This window comes from Loxodonta africana, chromosome 25 (assembly GCF_030014295.1).
Source record: "Loxodonta africana isolate mLoxAfr1 chromosome 25, mLoxAfr1.hap2, whole genome shotgun sequence".
Lineage (NCBI taxonomy): Eukaryota > Metazoa > Chordata > Mammalia > Proboscidea > Elephantidae > Loxodonta > Loxodonta africana.
The window spans coordinates 23,616,453-23,638,545 of NC_087366.1; the positions used below are offsets into that span (position 1 = coordinate 23,616,453).

Here is a 22,093-nt window from a genome sequence, read left to right on the forward strand (position 1 = left end):
AACTGCCATGTATAGCTGAAATAATTAAGAAGATGGTCCATTATAAATTGATGCTGTCAAGCCCCAACCAGGCTCACAATGACAGACATAATCTTTGCCTTTGCCTCTTGATGAGTTTAACATTCCTCATGCCCTAGTTCCAAATCTTTTTCACCTTCTTCAAGCTCCAGGCCTATCAAGCAACCTTCAGTTGTTGATTTTTTGGTATCAACTCCCTAAATGTGTTCTGAGTCTCTTAACTTTCACTATCTTTAATTCTCTTCCCCGTTACTTCCATGTCAGATGAAGGAGTAGCCCATCTCTTTTCAAGGCTAACCTTTGAAAACTATTGTCTTAATCCCTCCCATATCCTTTAAGAAACTGTTTAAAAAGTTCTCTCCCCACCCCAAGAGTATGGTCCTCAGACACCCTTTGAACTCTGTACTGAAGTCACTCCTGAGGTTCACCCTTCAGCCAAGGATTAGACCCATAAAACAAGCAAACAATACACATAGCTCAACCATGTATATGAGACTAAATTAGCATACTAGCCCAGGGACAAGGACGAGAAGGCAGGAGGGAACAGGAAAGCTGGAATAATGGAAATAGGGACCCCACGATTGAGAAGGGGCAAGTGTTGACATGTTGAGGGGTTGGCAACCAATGTCACAAAACAATATGTGTACTGTTTAATGAAAAGCTAACCTGTTCTGTAAACCTTCATCTAGAGTACAATTTTAAAAAAAAAGAAGATGAAATGTTAGAAGTAAAAAAAAGTTCTCTCCCCATTGAAGCATTTGTATGTCCACATTTATATTCAGAGACAGTCTATTCTTTAAAAATTATGTTCCTGAAATTATGATACAGATGTCATCAGTGGAACACAAGATTAAATTTGTGGTATCACCAACATTTATTTTGTTAAATATTTATTGTTTTAGGAAAAAATACATAACTGACCATCAAACCCGTAACTTTATAGAATTTAATGCATAGGATGAAGTCGTTTGTTTGGTTTTTTAAGTAGATTTTTAAAAAATGTTCCATAAAAACAGATGCAGTATACAGACAATTGTAAAAAGTACAAATAACTGAAATTTTAGAAATAAATTTCTCATAATTTCTCATCTGTTCATAAAGAGTTCTTTAAAACAAATAACCTAAAGGTCCCCTTACTTCTCACGACCCAACCATTCTGCTCTTTTTCTTTTACCATAAAATGTCCTGGAAGAGTAGTCTACACTTCCTATCCTTACTTGCTCACCAGCAATTCATTATTCCCAAATCCTTCATGCAACTTCTTCTTCTCTATGGTCACTACAGCTTTCAGATTTCTATATCCTGTCCTCTTTAAACTTTCTGCAAAATTTAATACTTATGATGTATTTCTCATAATCGTCTCATTAATTCTTTATAACAACCCAGTGAAATAAACAGGGTAGGAGTTATCATTCCTATTTTAAAAGAAACTAAGATTCAAAAAAATTAAACATCCTGCCCACAGTCACATAACCAGTAAGTAACAGACCTCTAAAACCCCATGTCTTCTGACCTTTAGCTATGCACCATTAAAAAAAAAAGGCCTACTCATAGTGACTACAGATGACTAAGGAGTACCAAGCAGTGATTAATAACCATTTTTTCAAGTTTCAGTTCTAACAAACATTTTCTTTGTCTCCTTGTGGCAAGAACAAAATTAGCTAATGTACAGGCACTGTCTAGCCATTCTGGAATACTATAAACTTAGATCCCAACTCATTACTATTCAATATAAATTTCAGATCAACTATTTGAATATTAAAAACACTGTAACATATTAAAAATTTATGTTTTTCTTTTCCATAATCGTGGATTTCTAAGCATGACAAGAAACCTAGAAGCAACAGAAGAGAAATATCTGATTACACAGAAACTAAACATGGCAAGGCATACCATAAAACAAAGTGAAAAGACAAATAGCTAGTTAGAAAATATTCACAAGACATGACAGTCAAAGAATTATTTTTTTTTAATAAAGAATTCTTAGAAAAAAATAGCCACCAGATTTTTTGGGGGGAGAGTAGGTTGAACAAGAGCATTTACAGAAAAAATAGTCAATAAATGTATGAAAAAAGTTCCCTATCTCACTTATAATTTATGAGAATTCTACACTATATGCTATACTGTTTTTCGCCCACCAAATTAGCAAACTTAAAAAAAAAAAAAAGGATTGGTCAAATCAAAACCACAATGAGATACCACTTTACACCCATTATGATGGCTTTAATCAGAAAAATGGAAACAAAAAAATTAGAACCCTTATGCATTGCTGGTGGGAATCTGAAATGATGCAGCTGCTGTGGACAACAGTTTGCTCGTTACTCAAAAAGTTAGGCACAGAATTGCCACATGACCTAGCAATTCCACTTCTAGGTATATACCAAAGAGAAACTACATTATTATTATAGCATTATTCACAACAGCCAAAAAGTGAAAACAACTCAAAATCCATCAACAGATGAAAAAAAAACAGATGAATAGATGAAAAAAATTGTGATTGATACATAATGGAGTATTATTCAGCCATAAAAAAGAACTAAGTACTGATAGACCTACAACTTGAATGAAGCTCAAAAGCTTTATGCTAAGTGAAACAACCCAGACACAAAAGGACAAATACTGTATGATTCCACTTACATTAAATACCTAGACTGGACAAATTCATAGAGACAGACTAAAAAATCCAAACCAAACACATTGCCGTCAAGTCAATTCCGACTCATAGTGACCCTATAGGGCACAGTAGAACGGCCCCATAGGGTTTCAAGGGAGCGCCTGGTGGATTCAAACTGCCAACCTTTTGATTAGCAGCCATAGCGCTTAACCATCACGCCACCAGGGTTTCCAGAGCCAAACCACCAAAACCCAGTGCCGTCGAGTTGATTCCGACTCATAGCGACCCTATAGGATAGAGTAGAACTGCCCCGTAGAGTTTCCAAGGAGCGCCTGGCGGATTGGAAACCAAGAGGTCAGCAGCCGTAGCACTTAACTACTACGCCACCAGGGTTGACTAGGCAAATTCACAGAGACAGGAAGTAAAGGTTACCAAGGGCTGAATGGAGGGAGGGGGGACGAATGGGGAGTTATTGCTTAATGGGTACAAGTTTCTGTTTGGGGTAAGGAAAAAGTTTTGGAAACTCTAGTAGTGACGGTTACACAACATTGTGAATGTAATGTCACTGAAATGTACATTTAAAAATTGTTAAAAAAGCAAATTTTATGATATATGTATTTTACCACAATTAAAAAATGAAAAAAACATTGGTGAGAAATATTAACAAGAGTGTGGGGAAATACAGATGGGAGTGTAAACAGATATAAATTTTTGAAAGGAAATCTGGTAATATTTATCTAAATTTTAAATGCAAAACTCTTTGATCCACTAATTTCACTTTTAAGAATTACCCTACAGGTACACTAACACAAGTAAGCAATTATACTGTTTCAAGAATGCTCTTTGCAGCACTGCTTGTAATACTAAAAGCCTAAATGTCCATCAATAACAGACAAGTTAAATAAATGATCCAACATCTACACAACAAAATGTTCAGTAAGAACGAATTACATATACTGAATAAAAAGATGTCTAAGATTTACTAAGTATAGAAAAAGCAAGTTGCAGAAGAGATCCTAAATATGATCCCATATGTTAAAAAAAAAAAAAAAAGTGATTACTTGGCAGAAGAACTTTATGACTTTATACAGTATTTGAATTTGTTCAATGAATATATATTACTTCAAAAAATATAAGCATATTTCAACAATCTGCTTTTTATTTCTTGAGCAAGCGTTAATGGTAGAGTTAATAGACCCAAGTTATTTAGCATAAGGACAAGAGATGCAGATTTTTAAAGCACATTATAGGTAATATACAAGGGCGATAAATGGACATAAAAATCACACTTCATCTATATCCTTTTTAAAGATGTAAACAGATTTCTGTTCTATAATTACAATCATCTGGGAACTACATTACTCAACGAGAGTTAACTTTGGTTTTTCTTTTATCATCACACCTGTATCAACTTTGTGGGTTGCCCATACATGCAATAAAGAGAATTAGCCTTATTACAATTAAACTCTTATTATTTTAAATCAAGAGACAGCTTCTAGTAGAATACTAGAGGATTTCATGTAGATTATAATTCTTAATTGATGGATGAAAGAGCAAAATTTGATAACTGCTAAATGCAATTTTTATTCTAAAAGAATCTAGAATTTCATGGTTTAACTTTTGATAAAATTTTTTTTATTTTGTTGTTTTTGAGAGGTGCCTGGTAGTGCAGGGGTTAAAATGCTCAGGTGTTAACCAAAAGGTCAGTGGTTCCAATCCACCAGCCACTCCATGGAAGAAAGATGTGGCAGTCTGCTTTCATAAAAATTTACAGCCTTGGAAACACTTTGGGGCAGTTCTACTCTGTCCTATGGAGTCGTTATGAGTCGGAACTGACTCGACAGCAGTGGGTTTCGTTTGAGGTTTTTATTGTTGTCCAGATAGTTACTGACAATACCTAGATTCCACAATGTTCTTAGAACAAAGATTTAAAAAAATACAAGCTCTTTCCCCAATACTTCTCATCCCTTCATACTTCTATAAACTGTACTCTAAGAAAGTGTTTGTTTTCACTGGGTAAGAAAGTGTCAGACTGCTAAAAATAGATTTTTTCCCAATCAGAACATCATTACAATTTGAGATATATTCCTGCTCCAGGGCTTGGCAACATATAGAGGTAAGAGCAGGAAGGAATATCTCATAAGAACCAAAAGACATCGACAACTCCCAAGAACAAGAAAGAGAAGAGCAAACTAAACCTAAACCCACCAGAAGAAAGGAAATAAACATCAGAGCAGAAATAAACAAACTTGAAACCAGTAAAATCAGAAGTTGGTTCTTTGAAAAGATCAATAGAATTGACAAACATTTAGCTAAACTGACAAAGCAAAGCGGAAAATGCAAATAACCAAAATAAAAACTGAGAAAGGAGACATTACGGCTGACCCAATAGAAATAAAGAGAATTTTGACAGATTATGAACAATTTTGTGGCAACAAACTGGATAACCTAGATGAAATTGACAAATTCTTAGAAGCACACAACCTACCCAAACTGAGTCAGTGGAAATACAAAGTCTCAGTAGACCATTACAAGTGAAGAGATCAAATCAGTGATCAAAAACCTCCCAACAAACAAAAAAGTCCTGGACTAGATGGCTTCAATGTGGATTTCTACCAAACATTTAGAGAATTGACACCAATACTGTTTAAACTCTGCCAAAAGATAGACAAGGAAGGACTACTCCCTAATTTATCCTATGAACCAAACATAACCCTGATACCCAAATCAAAGATACCATAAGAAAAGAAAACTACAATATCTCTTATGAATATAGATGCAAAAATCCTTAACAAAATACTAGTGAGCAGAATCCTACAGCATATTAAAGGAGTCATACACCATGACCAAGTAGGATCTATTCCAGGAATGCAGGGATGTTTCAACATTAGAAAATCAATCAACATAATATACCACATCAATGGAACAAAGGAAAAGAACCACATGATCATCTCTATGGATGGAAAAGAGCCATCTGATAAAATCGAACACCCTTTCTTGATGAAAACCCTAAGGAAGATTGAAATAGAAGGGAAATTCGTGTGGTTCAAGGCACATATGAAAAGCCAATTGCCAACATTATACTTAATGGAGAAAGACAGAACTTTCCCCTTGAAATCGGGAATAAGACAGGGATGCCTGCTTTCACCACTCCTATTCAATATTGTAGTAGATGTCCTAACCAGAGCAGTAAGACAAGAAAAAGAAATAAAAGGTATCCAAATTGGAAAAGTAAAATGATCTCTATTTGTAGATGGTATAGCCTACATGTAGAAAATCTCAGAGTCCACAAGAAAGCTTCTAGAGCTAATAGAGGAATTTGGCAAGGTTGCAGGGTACCAGGTCAACAAACAAAAATTGGCTGGGTTTCTACACATCAATAATAAGAAATCAGAAAGGGAAATTAAAATAGCATTTAAGAGAATAACATACCTACAAATAAATCTAACCAGGGAGGTGAAGGACTGATACAATGAAAACTATAAAACATTGCCGAAAGAGATTTTAGAAAACTTAAATGGAAAGATGTTCCATGTTCATGGATTGGAAGAGTTCATATTGTTAAGATGTCAGTACTACCCAAAGCGATCTACAGTTTCAACGCAATTCCAATCAAAATTCCAGTACACAGATATAGAAAAAACCAATCCTCAACTTTATATGGAATGGCAAGAGGCCCTGAATAGCTAAAACAATGTTAAAAGAGAAGAACAAAATAGGAGGACTCACACTTTCTGATTTTAAAACATACTATAGGGTCACTATGAGTCAGAATCCACTCAATGGCAGTGGGTTTGGTTTTTTTGTTTGTTTATGCAGTGGTTAAGAGCTTGGCTGCTAACCAAAAGTTGGCAGTTCAAATCCACCAGCTGCTCCTTGGAAAACCTATAGGGCAGTTCTATTCTGCCCTATAGGGTCACTGTGATTTGGAATTGACTCAACAGCAATGGGTTATACATACAGCTACAGCAGGGAAAACACCCTAGTACTGGTATAACAACAGACACACAGACCAATGGAATAGAATTCAGAGACCAGAAATAAACCCACCCAACTGATTTTTGACAAGGATGCCAAGTCCATTCAATGGGGAAGGAAGAGTCTCTTCAATAAATGGTCCCGGGAAAACTGGACTTCCACATACAGAAAAATGAAACAGTTCCTGTTTCACATCATACACAGAAACAAATTCAAAATGGATTAAGAACCTAAATATGCAAACTAAAACCATAAAATTCTTAAAAGACCGAGCAGGGGCAACAAGCCTAGCTTTCAACAGTGTACTATCTAACGTAATAACAAAAGCACAAACCGCAAAAGACAAAATAAATGAATGGTACCTCATAAAAAGTAAACTTTTGTTTTTCAAAAGATTTTACCAAAAAAGTGAAAAGACAACCTACCAACTGTGAGAGTATTTTCAGAAACCATGTATCTGACAAGAATCTAATAACCAATATATATACAAAACTTCGACAACAACAAAAAGACCAATAAACTAATCATAAAATGGGCAAAGACTTGAATAGACATTTCTCCAAAGAGGACAATACATGAAAAGATGCTCATTGTCATTTAGCCACCAGAGAGATCCAAATCAAAACCACAGTGAGATACCATCTCACTCCCACTAAGATGGCTAAAAAAAAAAAAAAAAACAGAAATTTATTCATTGATGGTGAGAATGTAAAATGGTACAACCATTGTGGAACAGTGTGATGGTTCCTCGAAAAACTAAAAACAGAATTACCATAAAAAAAAAAAACAGAATTACCATATGACCCAGTAATTCCACTCCTAGGTATATACTCAAAAGACTTGAAAGTAGAGACTCAAAGGGACTTGTACAACAATGTTCACTGCAGCAGTATTCACAATAGACAAAAGGTGGAAAACAACTTAAATGCCCCTCAACAGATGAATGGATAAACAAAATATGGTACACACACATAATGGAATACTACTCAGCCAGTAGGAATGACATCTCGATACATGCTATAGTATCCATGGAGCTTGGGGGCATTATGCTGAGTGAAATAAGCCAATCACAAAAGAATACTGTATGGCATCACTTACATAAAAAGACAAAGTACAGAAACCAACGTTTATTAGTGGTTGCCAGGAAGGAGGGGGAAAGGGGGTTAATAGTAAGGAAAAAAACCACATTAAGGCTAGGATTGCACAGCCAATTATTGTAATTGCTGTCAGTAAGCTGTATACCTGTAAAAAGATGAACTGGCAAAAGTTTTGGGACACATATATTTACAAAAAAAAAAAAAAGGTAGCTGATGAGGCTGCTTATATACAACCAAAGACCTCATGGGATTTGGGTCCTTGGTTTGGAGGTTCAGGATCATGGTTTCATGGGACATCGCAGTTAATTGCCCTAGTTCAGGGTTTAGTGCTTCTGTTCTACCTTATAGTTTGTTGCATAGTGCCCGGAGTCTTAAAAGCTTGCAAGCTGCCATCCAAGGAACAAGAACTGGTCCCTATTCCCCTGGAGCAACAGAGGAAGAAGGAGAGGCAGGAACAGGAGGAGGATATGCAATGTGTGGCTCACTGCCTCCTTTGCCATTGGACCAGAAGAACTAAATGGTGCCCTGCCACCATTACTGAACATTGTAATCAAGGATTCTATAGAAGAATTCTGATAAAGGGGAAAAAGGCAGAACAAAATTTCAAATTTTCATGGACTCCTGGCTTTCTGGAGCCATGGGGGCTGGATGAACCCCTGAAAACCACTGACCTGAGATAATCTTTAAAACTTAAACCAAAAATATCCCCTAAAGTCTTCTTAAAACCAAATAATAGTTTAGCTTATTTTTTTTAGTAAAAAATGTCTGCCTTGAGCATTATGCTTTTAAGAACTATTTACATGGAATCAAAATGACAAGAGCAATTCAAACAATTACTCTAACGATTAGATAGGAACCTTAAGGGGTAATTAGGTAAGAACCTTAAGGGGCAGTGAGTTTATGTTAATGAGGGAAGAACAACTCAGAAAAGGATGGTGAAATGCACAATTCCAAGAATATAATCAGTATCATTCAATTGTACATATACAAACAGTTGAATTGATGTATGTATGTTTTGCTGTATAAAATTTCAACAACAATATAAATAAATTTTAGGTGAAAAAAAGCAGACAAATACAGGCCTCTTTTTAAAATAGTACAATTACGCCTCATATCCCATTAATTAAAAAATGAATAGACCCATTATGCCTAGACAAAATTGTACTCATGATTTTTTAGCACTTAAGCAATTCTCCTAAATGATGAATTTGACCTCGCATACATGACACTTCAGGGGAAAAAAAAAATCATTTTGTTTGTCCTCTTAAAATTTAAAAAAGAAATATTTTCAGGACTGTTTATTTTGCATGACTTTAGAAAAAAACATTAAAAAGTTGTCAAAGAAAGTCTCAGCTAGTATCTTCTATTTCTCTTGACCAATCTTCCTGACTGGAGCCCTGGTGGCGCAGTGGTTAACCACTCAGCTGCTAACGGAAAGGTCAGCAGTTCAAACCCACCAGCTGCTCAGTGGGAAAAAGATATGGCAATCTGCTTCAATAAAGACTGGCCCTGGAAACCCTATGTGGGCCTTGCTACTCTGTCCTACAGGGTCGTTATAAGTCAGAATTGACACAATGACAACAGGTTAATTTTCCTGTAACCAACTAAGACATTCAAACCCATTTTGTTGACTTCACACAGTACTACTTATTCTGTTGACATTACAAGGTACTACTTAGCTATCCAATCACTTTACTACTGATGGTGATTATGTTAGTTCTCATTGTTTAATGCATTTTTCAACTAAGTAGAATTCTTTACCTATAAAAATACCATTTCAAAGCAGTCACATCACCAGACTTAACAGTCTGACAGACTAGAGGGACCCCAGATGACACGGCCCCTGGACTCTCTGTTAGCCCAAAACTAAAACATTCCTGAAGCCAACTCTTCAGACAAAGATTCGACTGGACTATAAGACATTAAATGATACTGGTGAAAAATGTATTTCTCCGCTCAAGTACACATACGAGGCTAAGCCGGCAGCTCCTGTCCAGAGGTGAGATGAAAAGGCAAGGGGGACAGGACCTGGTTGAATGGACACAGGAAATACAGGGTGGAGAGACGTGTGCTGTGACATTATAGAGAGAATAACTAGGGTCACGTAACAATGTGTGTATAAGTTTTTATACGACAAACTGACCTGAATTGCAAACTTTCACTTAAAGCACAATAAAAAAAAAGTTTATTAAAAAAATAAGAAAGGTCACATCATCCATGACTGGAGAAAGTATGAAGAAACAGGCATTTTCGTTGCTACTGAGGGTGCAGTACTTTCAGAGGGCAAGTTGGGGCTATCTACCAAAAATCTCATACATGCATGCATTCCCTTTAACATAAAAATGGTTTCTAGGAAGGCACCCAAGGAAAACGTGAACATTTGAACTTTTGCTTATATGGATTTGCTAAAATGAAGATGTACTGCTTCACCATAAGGAAAAAAAATGTACTCTTAACCTTCTCAGTTGATCAAAGATCTATGTGAACCTGGTTAGTTTCATGATTAGATTCCGATGCTGGATAAAGGGACATAATTACAGAATAATAATATTATTATAATTCACTTTTTCTCATGTAAAGGCACTCTCAAAATCTGTTACCAAAGGCATGCTATCCAGATATTTAAAAATTGAATGCAACTATATTATATGCAGTAGCGTGGCCAAGCAGTCTGAGGCGGTAAATTAAGCATCTAGTCTCTGCAGGGGCATGGGTTTGAATCCCACTGCTGCCAATTCTTTGGGACCCTAGTGGCACAATGGTTAAGAGCTCGGCTGCTAAACAAAAGGTCGGTAGTTTGAACCCACCAGCCACTCCTTGGAAACCCTATGGGGCAGCTCTACTCTGTCCTATAGGATTGCCGAGTTAGAATCAACTCAATGGCAATGGGTTTGTTTTTTTATGGTATATTAACAGAGCTAACATTTGTAAAACACTTAAAACGGTGCCTGGCAAATAATAAACCAATGTTAGCATTTGCTATTATTAAATCAATCAGTTTTCAAACGAAGGGAGCTGCAGAATAAAAGGTACTTAAGAATAAGCTCTATCTGTAAATTAGGAGAAAGGTAGTAAACTTCCTCAATCTAACAAAAGCCAAAACCAAACCCACTGCTGTCCAGTCAACTGCGACTCATAGCACTTCTACAGGGCAGAGCAGAACTGCCCCTGTAAAACAGTGCAAAACTGCCCTACTGGGTTTAAAAGCTATAAATCTTACAGAAATAGACTGCCACATCCTTCTCCCATGGAGCAGCTGGTACGTTCCAACCTCCAAACTTTCCATTAGCAGCCAAGTGCTTTAACCACTGTGCCACCAGGGCTCCTTAACCTAATAAAGGGTATCTACAAAAAAAAAGACCCATGTCTAACCTCATACTTAATTGTGCAACACTGAAAGTTTTCTCCCTTAAATGAGAAAGAAGATAAGGATGCCCACTCTCACCACTTCTATTCAACACTGTACTAGACTTCTAGCCAGTAAAGTTAGGCAAGAAAATGAAATAAAAGGTATCCAGATTAGAAAAAAGTAAAACTAACTCTATCTGCAGATGCCATGATCTTGTATATAAGAAAATCCTAAGAAACAGACATATAACATACGCAATTAAGCTAATAAATGAGTCCAGCAAAGTTGCAGGATACAAAATCAATATACCAAAATCAGCTGCATTTCTATACAGTAATAATGAACAAGCAGAAAATGAAAATTAAGAAAACAACTCCATTTATAATAGCATCAAAAAGAATCCTCAGCAATAAATTTAACAAAAGAAGTGTAAAACCTGTATTCTGAAAACTACAAAACATTGTTGTAAGAAAGTAAAGAGCTAAATAAATTAGAAAGACATCCCATGTTCATGGATTGGAAGATTTAATATTGTTAAGATTATGTATTAGTTTCCAATGGCTGCTGTTAAGAAATTATCACAAATTTGGTGGCTTAAAACAACAGAAATTTATTCTTTCACAGTTTTGAAGGTTAGAAGCCTGAAATCAGTTTGACTTAGGCAAATATCAAGCAGGGCTGCGCTCCCTCTTGGGGATCTAGGGTAGAATACATTCCTCGCATCTTCCAGTTTCTGGTGGCTGCCTGTATTCCTTCGGCTTGTGGCTATATCTCTCCAGTCTTCAAGGCCAACATCTACAAATCTATGTCTCTCTGCTCTTCACATATCATTCTCCTCTGTATGTAATCAAATCTCCCTCTCCCATCCTCTTATAATAAAAGATGTGATTGCATTAGAGCCCCACCCAAACAATCTAGGATAATCTCATCTCAAAATTCTTTTTGCCATGTAAGATAACATTCACAGGTTCCAGGGATTAGGACATGGATATCTCTTGGGAGAGGAGAACATTTTTCAGCCTACCACAGATAGCAATACTCCCCAAATTGATGGACAGATTCAATGTAATTTCCACCAAAATTCAAACGGCCTTTTTTGCAGAAATTGACAAGCTAAAGCCTAAAATCCCTATGGAACTGGATGGGACCCAAAACAATCTTGAAAAAGAAACACAGAATTGAAGAATTCACACTTCCTGATTTCAAAACTTACTACAAAAGTAAAGTTATAAAGACTACGTAAGGATAGACATATAGATCAATGGAACTGAATTGATGAGTCCAGAAATAAACCCAGGTATCTATGCCCAACCGATTTTTAACAAGGGTGCCAAGACAATTCAGGAGGGAAACAAGAGTCTTTTCAACAACTAGTGCTAGAACAACTGGATATACACATCCACACAAATGAATGTGGAACACTACCTCACACCATATGCAAAAAGTAACTCAAAGTGGATCAAAGATCTAAATGTAAGAGCCAAAACTATAAAATTCTTAGAATAGGTATAAATCATCATGGCCTTGGAATAGGCAAAAATTTGTTAAATGTGACATTTAAGGTACAAGCAATTAAAAAAAAAAATTGGGCTCATGAAAATTTTAAGAATGTATACTGCAAACACCACCACCAAGAAAAGGAGAAAATATCTGCAAATCATGGATGTGATTAAGAGTCTAGTATCCAGAATAAAGAGCTCTTACAACTCAACAATAAAAAGACAAGGATCTGAATAGACATTTCTCCAAAGAAGTACACAAAGGGTCAATAAGCAGGTGAAAAGATACTCAACATCAATGAGATTACCACTTCACACAATCTATACCCACCCTCTAGTATAGCTATAAGAAGCCCTGGTGGTACAGTGGTTAAGCACTCAACTGCTAACTGAAAGGTCAGTGGTTTAAACCCACCAGCCACTCCTGGGAGAAAGATATATCAGTCTGCTTCCACAAAAATTACAGCCTTGTGAACCCAACGGGGCAGTTCTACTTTGTCCTATACAGTCATTGAGTCAGAATCTATTGGATGGCACACAACAACAACAGGACGGCTATAATCAAAAAGACAGTAATAACAAGTGTTGGCAAAGATGTAGAAAAATGGAACCCTCACACATAGAATGTCAATGTAAAATGATGCAGCTGCTTTGGAAAGCAGCCTGGCAGTTCCTTAAACACTTAAACAGATTTATGGTTATTACCCAGCAATTTCCCAAAGAGATGAGAACACATGTTCACACAAAACCCTGTACATGAATGTTCATAGCGTTACTCATAATAGCCAAAAAGTGGGAAAAGACTATATAACACAAATGTCCATCAACTAAAGAATGAATAAACGAAATGTGGTAAAACCTATCGTATGGTTATGCAGTGGAATACTATTCAGCCATAAAAAGGAATGAAGTAGTGATATATGCTATAGCATGGATGAACCTTGAAAACATTAAGCTAATAAGCCAGACATAAAACACCACATTGTATGATTTCTTTTATACGAAATGTTCAAAATAGGCAAATCTATAGTGACAGGAAGTAGGTTGGTGATTGCCAGGGCTGACGGGGGGCGGGGGAGAGAGGGACAGGAAATAACTACTAATAGGTATGGAATTCTTTTGGGGATGATGAAAGTGTTCTGGAATTAAAAGTGGTGATGACTGTACAACCAGAGATGCCAATCAGTATCATCCAGCAAGCTTTTTCAAACTTAACATTCCTGAGCACTCCCCCTGGAGATTCTGACTCCGTTTATCTACAATGGGGTCCAAGAAGCTGTTTTTGTGGAATGATTTGTTTTTATTCCACAGGTGATTTTCTTGCACACTGCAAATTAAGCACTGCCACTCAAAGCAGTTTCTCAAACTGTAACCTGTATATGCATACCACCTGGCGATCTTATTAAAATAAAAATTGTATTCAATAGCTCTGAGGTAGAGCATTTTTAACAAGCTCCCAGATGGTGCAGATGTCATCTGTCCTGGCTGGCAGGCCACAATGACTGGCATGGATTGGTATCCTTTAAGCCCTTGCTGCTCCAAGGCCACATTTTATCCATACCCTTACTCCCCAAGGTGAATACACGTGGAGAAAACAAAAGTGGAAAAACATTCTATTTTCACACCAGCATTACTTACATTAAACCAATGAGGTCATACTTCTTGATTTAAGCTAAGCTGTTCAATTTTTAACATCTGCACTAAACCTGGAATGATTAAAACTTAATGAACCAAGGAATAGTAAAACTATGTAGAAATTGGAGTAATTCAAAAGCTTTTTTTAATATTGAGACATAAAGAGAAGAATTATATTTAGTGACAGAAAGTTCCAACAGAAATAACTTTTCTGTCTCTAAGAACTGAAGAACAAAATAACATGAAGCTTCTAATGCATGGTAATGCAGTCAAGGAAAACAACACGGATTATCGCCAAGTCCCCACATCATGGAAGGGAATGTTTCTCCCGATGTTGGCTCATCCCTTGTCACAAATTTCATACTTCATATCACATTAAACCTAGCCAATACACAATATAAATATTCCATAAATTGCTAATTAAGAGTCTAACAATCAGGTTGAACAACGTGATGAACATAATGTCACTGAACTGCACACGTGATGATTGTAGAAATAGCAGATGTTCTGTTACCTGTATATTTACCACGATTAAAAAAAATTCTTTACGAGCCCAAGAGACAGAAAGGGCCACATAAACCAGAGACTACATCAGCCTGAGACCAGAAGAGCTAGATGACGCCCAGCTACAACCGATGACTGCCCTGACAGGGAACACAACAGAGAACCTCTGAGGGAGCAGGAGAGCAGTGGGATGCAGACCCCAAATTCTCATAAAAAGACCAGACTTAATGGTCTGACTGAGACTAGAGGGGCCCTGGTGGTCATGGCCCCCAGACCTTCTGTTGGTCCAGGACAGGAACCATCCCCGAAGCCAACTCTTCAGACATGGGTTGGACTGGACAATGGGTTGGAGAGGGATGCTGGTGAGGAGCAAGCTTCTTGGATCAGGTGGACACTTGAGACTATGTTGGCATCTCCTGCCTGGAGGGGAGATGAGAGGGTAGAGGGACTTAGAAGCTGGCGAAATGGACATGAAAAGAGAGAATGGAGGGAGGGAGCGGGCTGTCTCATTAGGAGAGCAATTGGGAGTATGTAGCAAGGTGTATATAAGTTTTTGTGTGAGATTGACTTGATTTGTAAACTTACACTTACAGCACAAAAAAAATTTTTTTTTAAAAAATCTAACACCCAATAAACTTCACTATGAAAACTTAAGCAGCAATATTTACATTCCTGATGGAATCCAGCGGCTAATATTTACAATCAAACTTAAGTAGGAGGAGCAAAAGAATACTTCTTCACAACTACCACGGCCTCCACCAGACTGAGCCCACCACAACTAGATGGTGCCCGGCTACCACCACCGACTGCTCTGACAGGGATCACAACAGAGTCCCCAGCAGAGCTGGAGAAAAATGTAGAACAAAATTCTAACTCAATTAAAAAAAAAAAAAGACCGGACTACTGGTCTGACAACTGGAGAAACCCTGAGAAGATGGCCCCCAGGCACCCTTTTAACTCAGTAATGAAGTCACTCCTGAGGTTCACCCTTCAGTCAAGGATTAGACAGGCCCATAAAATAAGACTAAATGGACACACCAGCCCAGAGGCAAGAACAAGAAGGCAGGAGGGGACAGGAAAGCTGGTAATGAGGAACCTAAGGTCGAGAAGCAGAGTGTTGCCATGTCATGGGGTTGGCAACCAATGTCACAAAACAGTATGTGCGTTAATTATGTAATGAGAAGCTAGTTTGCTCTGTAAACCTTCATCTTAAGTACAATAAAAACAAAAGAATACTTCTTTATCAAAGAAGTCTTGGTATGACAAAGACAACCTGTCTCAGAAAGTGCCACCCTATTAACCAAACAAGCCTCAAATTTCAAATCCTCATTGAGATCAAACCTAAACAAATATTATTGCAAAAATAAATACTGTGATGCAATAGATGACATCAGTAAGAGTTGTGTTTACAGGTCTATGAATCTTAACTACAAACCTTGACCTTAAGAATTGTATCAAACTCTTCTTTGTAGTCATGCATTCTGCAAACCTGGCGTTAAGAACCGATAAAATTCCCTCAGCTCTCCCTCTCTCCCAAGAGTTATAGGTCAGTACTGAATAGGTCAACTGTGTCTTTGGTAATCCCTTTAACTAGGTTAGGTACCCTGCTAATTACTCTCATTACACACATCATACCTACTGTAAGAGAAATCAGGGTCCCTGGGTGGCATAAAGGAGCCCTGGTAGCTCAGTGGTGAAAGCACTTGGCTGCTAACCGAAGGTTGGCAGTTTGAACCACCCGCCGCTCCTCAGGAGAAAGATACGGAAGTCTGGCACCGTAAAGGTTTATGGCCTTGAAAATCTTATGGGGCAGTTCTACTCTGTCCTATAGGGTCACTATGAGTTGGAACTGACTCAATGCAGTGAGATTTTTTTGGTTTTGGGTGGCATAAATTGTTTGCTCTTGGCTACTCTCATGGATTGAATTGTGTCCCCCAAAAAATACATGTATCAAATTGGCTAGGCCATGATTCCCAGTATTGTGTGATTTTCCACCATTCTGTCATCTGATGTGATTTTCCTATGTGTTGTAAATCCTATCTCTATAATGTTGATGAGATGGGATTAGCGGCAGTTATGTTAATGAGCAACATCATGATAAACAGAGAAAAGATTGAAGTTGTCAAGGATTTCATTTTACTTGGATCCACAATCAACAGCCGTGCAAGCAGCAGTCAAGAAATCAAAAGTTGCATTGCATTGGGTAAACGTGCTGCAAAGGACCTCTTCGAAGTGTTGAAGAGCAAAGATGTCACCCTGAAGACTAAGGTGCGCCTGACCCAAGCCAAAGTATTTTCAATCGCATCATATGCATGTGAAAGCTGGACAATGAATAAGGAAGACTGAAGAAGAGTTGATGCCTTTGAATTGTGGTGCTGGTGAAGAACATTGAATATACCATTGTCTGCCAAAAGAACGAACAAATCTGTTTTGGAAGAAGTGCGGCCAGAACGCTCCTTAGAGGCAAGGATGGCGAGACTGCATCTTACATGCTTTGGACATGTTGTCAGGACGGATGAGTCCCTGGAGAAGGACATCATGCTTGGCAGAGTACAGGGTCAGCGGAAAAGAGGAAGACCCTCAACAATGTGGACTGACACAGTGGCTGCAACGACAAGCTCAAGCATGACAACAATTGTAAGGATGGTGCAGGACCGGGCTGTGTTTCGTTCTGTTGTGCATAGGGTCGCTATGAGTCAGAACCGACTTGATGGCACCTAACAACAACAGTAACGTGTTAATGAGGCAGGACTCAATCTAAAAGATTGGATCGTGTCTTGAGCCAATTTCTTTTGAGATATAAGAGAAGCAAGCAGAGACATGTGGGGCCCTCTATCACCAAGAAAGCAACACTGGGAGCAGAGTGCATCCTTTAGACCCAAGGTTCCTGCACACAGAAGCTCCTAGACCAGGGGGAAGACTGATAACAAAGACCTTCCTCCAGAGAGGACAGAGAGAGCCTTCCCATGGAGCTAAAGCCCTGAATTTGCACTTCTAGACTACCTAGACTGTGAGAGAATAAATTTCTCTTTGTCAAAGCCATCTACTTGTGGTATTTCTGTTATAGCAGCACTGGATAGTCCAGACAGCTACTAATCAAAAGGTTGGTGGCTGGAATCTACCCAACGGCATTGCAGAAGGCAGGCCTAGTGATTTACTTCCATAAGATTACAGCCATTGAAAACTCTGTGAAGCAGAGTTCTACTTTGACACACATGAGGTTGCCGTGAGTTGCAATCAACTTTACAGTCAATCGAGGGGAGGGGTGCAGAGGGAACAGATACCTCACCAGTAGTACTTGAGGCAGCAGTGACTGCAACGTAAATCAAAGTGCTCCCTTTCATTCTCTTTACCAATTTATTTTTTCCTCCTGCATCTTTACCCATTTATACAAGCAGCACCCATTTACAATGAAGAGAGCTGAAGAGAGTAATCCCTGTCCTAGAAAACTGATTTCGTTCTCTATTCCATTAATTCATTTCAAAAAATTAAGTCTCACCATTATTAAGCATCTTTAGAGCCTTATTTTTAGGCTCTCTCTCGTCTTCATCTTCCTCAGGGTTTTCACTGGGCTTGAAGAGCCGGTTTCTTAGAAAAGTCTTCTCTTCACCCACCATTGTGTTATCTATAAAAGACATAAAAAGTTTCGAACTAAGCATCCAGTTTAGGCAAACTTCACAGTATCTGCATATTTAGGGGAAGTCAAAACTGATTAAATATATAATCATTCTATTCTCTTCCTTGTTTTACTTTAATCATATGTTTAAACATTTCCAGTACAAACAAGATTTTATAATCACAAATACAAAGAAATAAGCCCTGTAAGGCAGTTAGCTGCTTACAATTAGCTGGTTTCAAAGGGCCTTATTTAAACATTGCTTTTTTTTTTTTTTTTAAATAACACCTTTACTGACATAATTCACATACCACACAATTTACCCATTTAAAGTGTACAACTCAATGATTTTTAGTATATTCACAGTTACGCAGTGTCATCACCAGTCAATTTCAGAATATTTTCATCACCTCATGAAGAAGGGAGCCCTAGTGCCTGCAAACCAAAAGGTCGGTAGTTCAAACCCCCAGCCACTTCGTGGGAGAAAGATGTGGCAGTCTACTTCCAAAAGATTACAGCCTTGGAAACCCTATGGAGCAGGGCTACTGTCCTGTAGGGTCATTAGGAGTCAGAATCAACTCAGCAGCAAAGGGTGTGGGTTTTGGTGGTGCTGTTTTTGTGTGTGGGTGGGGGGGAAGATGGTTAAGAAGAAACTCCATACTTTTTAGCTATGACTGCCCCTAGCCCACGAGCCCTAAGCAACCACTAATCTCCTTTCTGTCTCTTTACCCGTTGCCGTAGAGTCAGACTCCTACTCGTGGCGACACCATGTGTGTCAAAGCAGAATCGTGCTCAGTAGGGTTTTCAGTGGCTGATTTTTCAGAAGACCACCAGGCTTTCTTCCCCAGGTGCCCCCGAGGAAGCTCAAACCACCAACCTTTTAGTTGCAGCTGCTTCTCCTCTGGCCCTTCTGTATCTAGTTAACTCCCACCGACCGTCCCACCGACCGTTCAAAATAACAAGCGTCATAGTAACAGCAGGAGCAACAACATCAACAACAGCTTTTATATAATAAGCACCTTTTACGAACCTACCAGGCACTGTGCTACAAATCCTTTTAATTTTTCTATTTAATCCTTACAACTTTAGAAGATAGGCATTATCATTTTACAAGTGAGAAAAACACAGTTTAGGGAGGTGACTTAACTTGCCCCTAATCATATAATTCTACAACGGTAGAAATGGGATTCAAAACCAGGACAACCTGATTCCATAGCCTACCCTCTAATCACTAGGTTAGAAAGTATGTACAAACTACAAGTATTTCAGTAACTCAAATAGATAACTATACATTTATCACACAAAGAAAGCTATACAGGCTAACTAGAACAATGTTACTTCACTTTTAGCTGAGACTATATCAACTTCGCTATGAGTCGGAATCGACTTGATGGCACTGGGTTTGGTTTTTTTTTTTGGGGTATATCAACTTAAGGAGCCCTGGTGGCACAGTGGTTAAAGCGCTCGACTGCAAACCAAAAGGTCAGTGGTTTGAAACCACCAGCAGCTCCACAAGAGAAAGATGTGGCAGTCTGCTTCCATAAAGATTTACAGCCCTGGAAACCCTATGGGGCAATTCTACTCTGTCCTACAGGGTCACTATGAGTTGGAATCAACTCAACAGCAAGTGGCTTTATAACAACTCAGTGAAAAGAGTTATTTCATGGTGATTAGAAGCAATAATGAAAATGCGGATTAAAAAAAATAAACCAAGTTTGACAGACAGACAAATACTATTTGTTTAAAATGCAAAAAGAAATTTTGAATATGGGTACTCTGTCCAAAAATAATAATTGAAGAAATCCTTGGTGATGAAAAGATTAGGAACCATCAGTCTAGTCTAGAGAATAAACCTGACTTCAAAAGCTAAAACTCAGATACTGAGTTTGTACAATTAGGCTGCCTTTAGGAATCTAGTCTATTTATTTTAGAAGTGAGCCAAAGAAGAAATGTTCTCTTCTTAACAAAATATTTCATGTCTACATTAATATCTTTTGGCCTGATTTCCTCGACCTAGTAGAAGTGAGAACTGCAATACAGTGGAAAAACACAGGACTTGGCACCAGACTACCAATGTTCAAGAGGTTTAAGTCCCTGCTATGCCACACCACGCATCCTTGGGTAAATCCGCAATCTCTCTAAATATGTTTCCTCATCTAGAAAATGGAAATACTACCTCACAAGGTAATCATAACAAAGTAAGGTAGTATGCACTAAAGTGCTAATGTTTTATTATTAATAATGAAGTTTAAAAAATTAAAGGATCTGATACCTACATACCTACCTTCTTTCTGTATACTAAATGATAAGTCAAACATTAAGCCTTATCCATCAAATTCTATTTATGTTTGCTCTTAAGATGTACCAGATGAGAGTAAATGAAGTGCCATGATTATATGCCTTTTCAACACCGTAAACACCATATGGCCTCCAATGAAAGATAAATTCTTATTGTCATACATACTGATGTTCACAAGGAGAACTATTACTTAAAACAACTCACTTCAATTTTTCCTCAGATCATATAAATCAGAACATTATGAGATTACGTCTGACCTGAGCTCCTTCTGCTATGCATGTCAGCTAATAATATTGTTAATCGTTATTAACTGCTCAGGAAACAGATGTAAATTCTAGTAATACTCAGTCCTAGAAAGAAGGATCATTTTGGCCTCTGTGTGGAGCACAGACCACAAGAGGAGCAAGAGTGTAGTAGGTAAGGGACCAGTTAGCTACGCAGTTACACAATCACCCAGGTGAGAGATGATGATGGAGATTTGAACTTTCTGACTACCCCATCTAAAATAAGACCTCTGTGACTCTTTCCCCTGACCAACCCAGACACTAGCTAGGCAAACCGCTTTAGCTGTGATGAAGTCAAAAATTCAAACTGTAATCAATGCTAAATGGAGTCTAAGAGCTAACATACATGTGAGGTGAACCACAGTATTTTTCTCGCCCTCCCATATACGACAGGTTTGTTCAGGGGTAGGTGTTATCTTCCTTATTTCCTATTACTTCCAGATCACTGTTCCTCCCTCCCTTCCTTAAAGTCCTAGTCATCAGATTATTACCCCTGATACCCCTCCTTGTTGCAGGCATATACAGTTTTCCTGGTCACTCCCCTCATTCACTGAGGATGTGAACACCTGGATCCTCCCTCTCTCCCTACCATTAATTTTTCCAACCCTTATTTTACTTCAACATCCGTGTATACAGATCTACCCAACACTCTGGCTCCCTGACTTCTTTCTGGCTCCAACAAGCTGTTCTTACACCTATTGGTCATACCTTCCCCTAGAACTTGCTGTTACTAATAACTGCACCACATCCATTAATTCCAATTTCCAGCATCTAACCTTCTCACCAGGGGCATTGGTGGTTCAGTGGTTAAAATTCTTGCCTTCCATCCAGGAGACCCAGGTTAGATTCCTGGCCAATGTACCTCCTGTGTGCAGCCACCACCTGTCTGTCAGTGGATGCTGGACAGGTTTCAGTGAAACCTCCAGACTAAGGCCAACTAGGAAGAAAGGCCTGGGGATCCACTTCTGAAAATCGCCCAGTGAAAACCCTATGGATCACAACAGTCCAATCTGTAACCCATCTTGGGAACAGCACCATTGTTTATGGGGTCACCGTGAACAGGGGGCTGACTTGAGGGCAGTTAACAACAACCCTCTGACCACCAGCAGTTCACTTACTCCAGTACCTCCATACCAATTCTTTGACGCCCCCTACCCTCACCAGGCCCAGACTTCCCTGACTTCTAGCCTCATCTATTCA

The 22,093-nt window shown here is 38.3% G+C and overlaps 1 protein-coding gene across 2 annotated transcripts in view; it reads right to left on the bottom strand.

The window, feature by feature from the left end:
• The window catches only part of SOAT1 (sterol O-acyltransferase 1), a 75,802-nt gene that overhangs the window by 41,958 nt on the left and 11,751 nt on the right, over positions 1–22,093 (bottom strand). For both annotated transcript variants that reach the window (XM_064276577.1, XM_064276576.1), the window contains exon 2: positions 18,194–18,319. In XM_064276577.1, coding sequence (XP_064132647.1) covers positions 18,194–18,311 — 118 coding nt within the window. In that variant the 5' untranslated portion in view covers positions 18,312–18,319. The remainder of the gene's footprint in view (positions 1–18,193; positions 18,320–22,093) is intronic.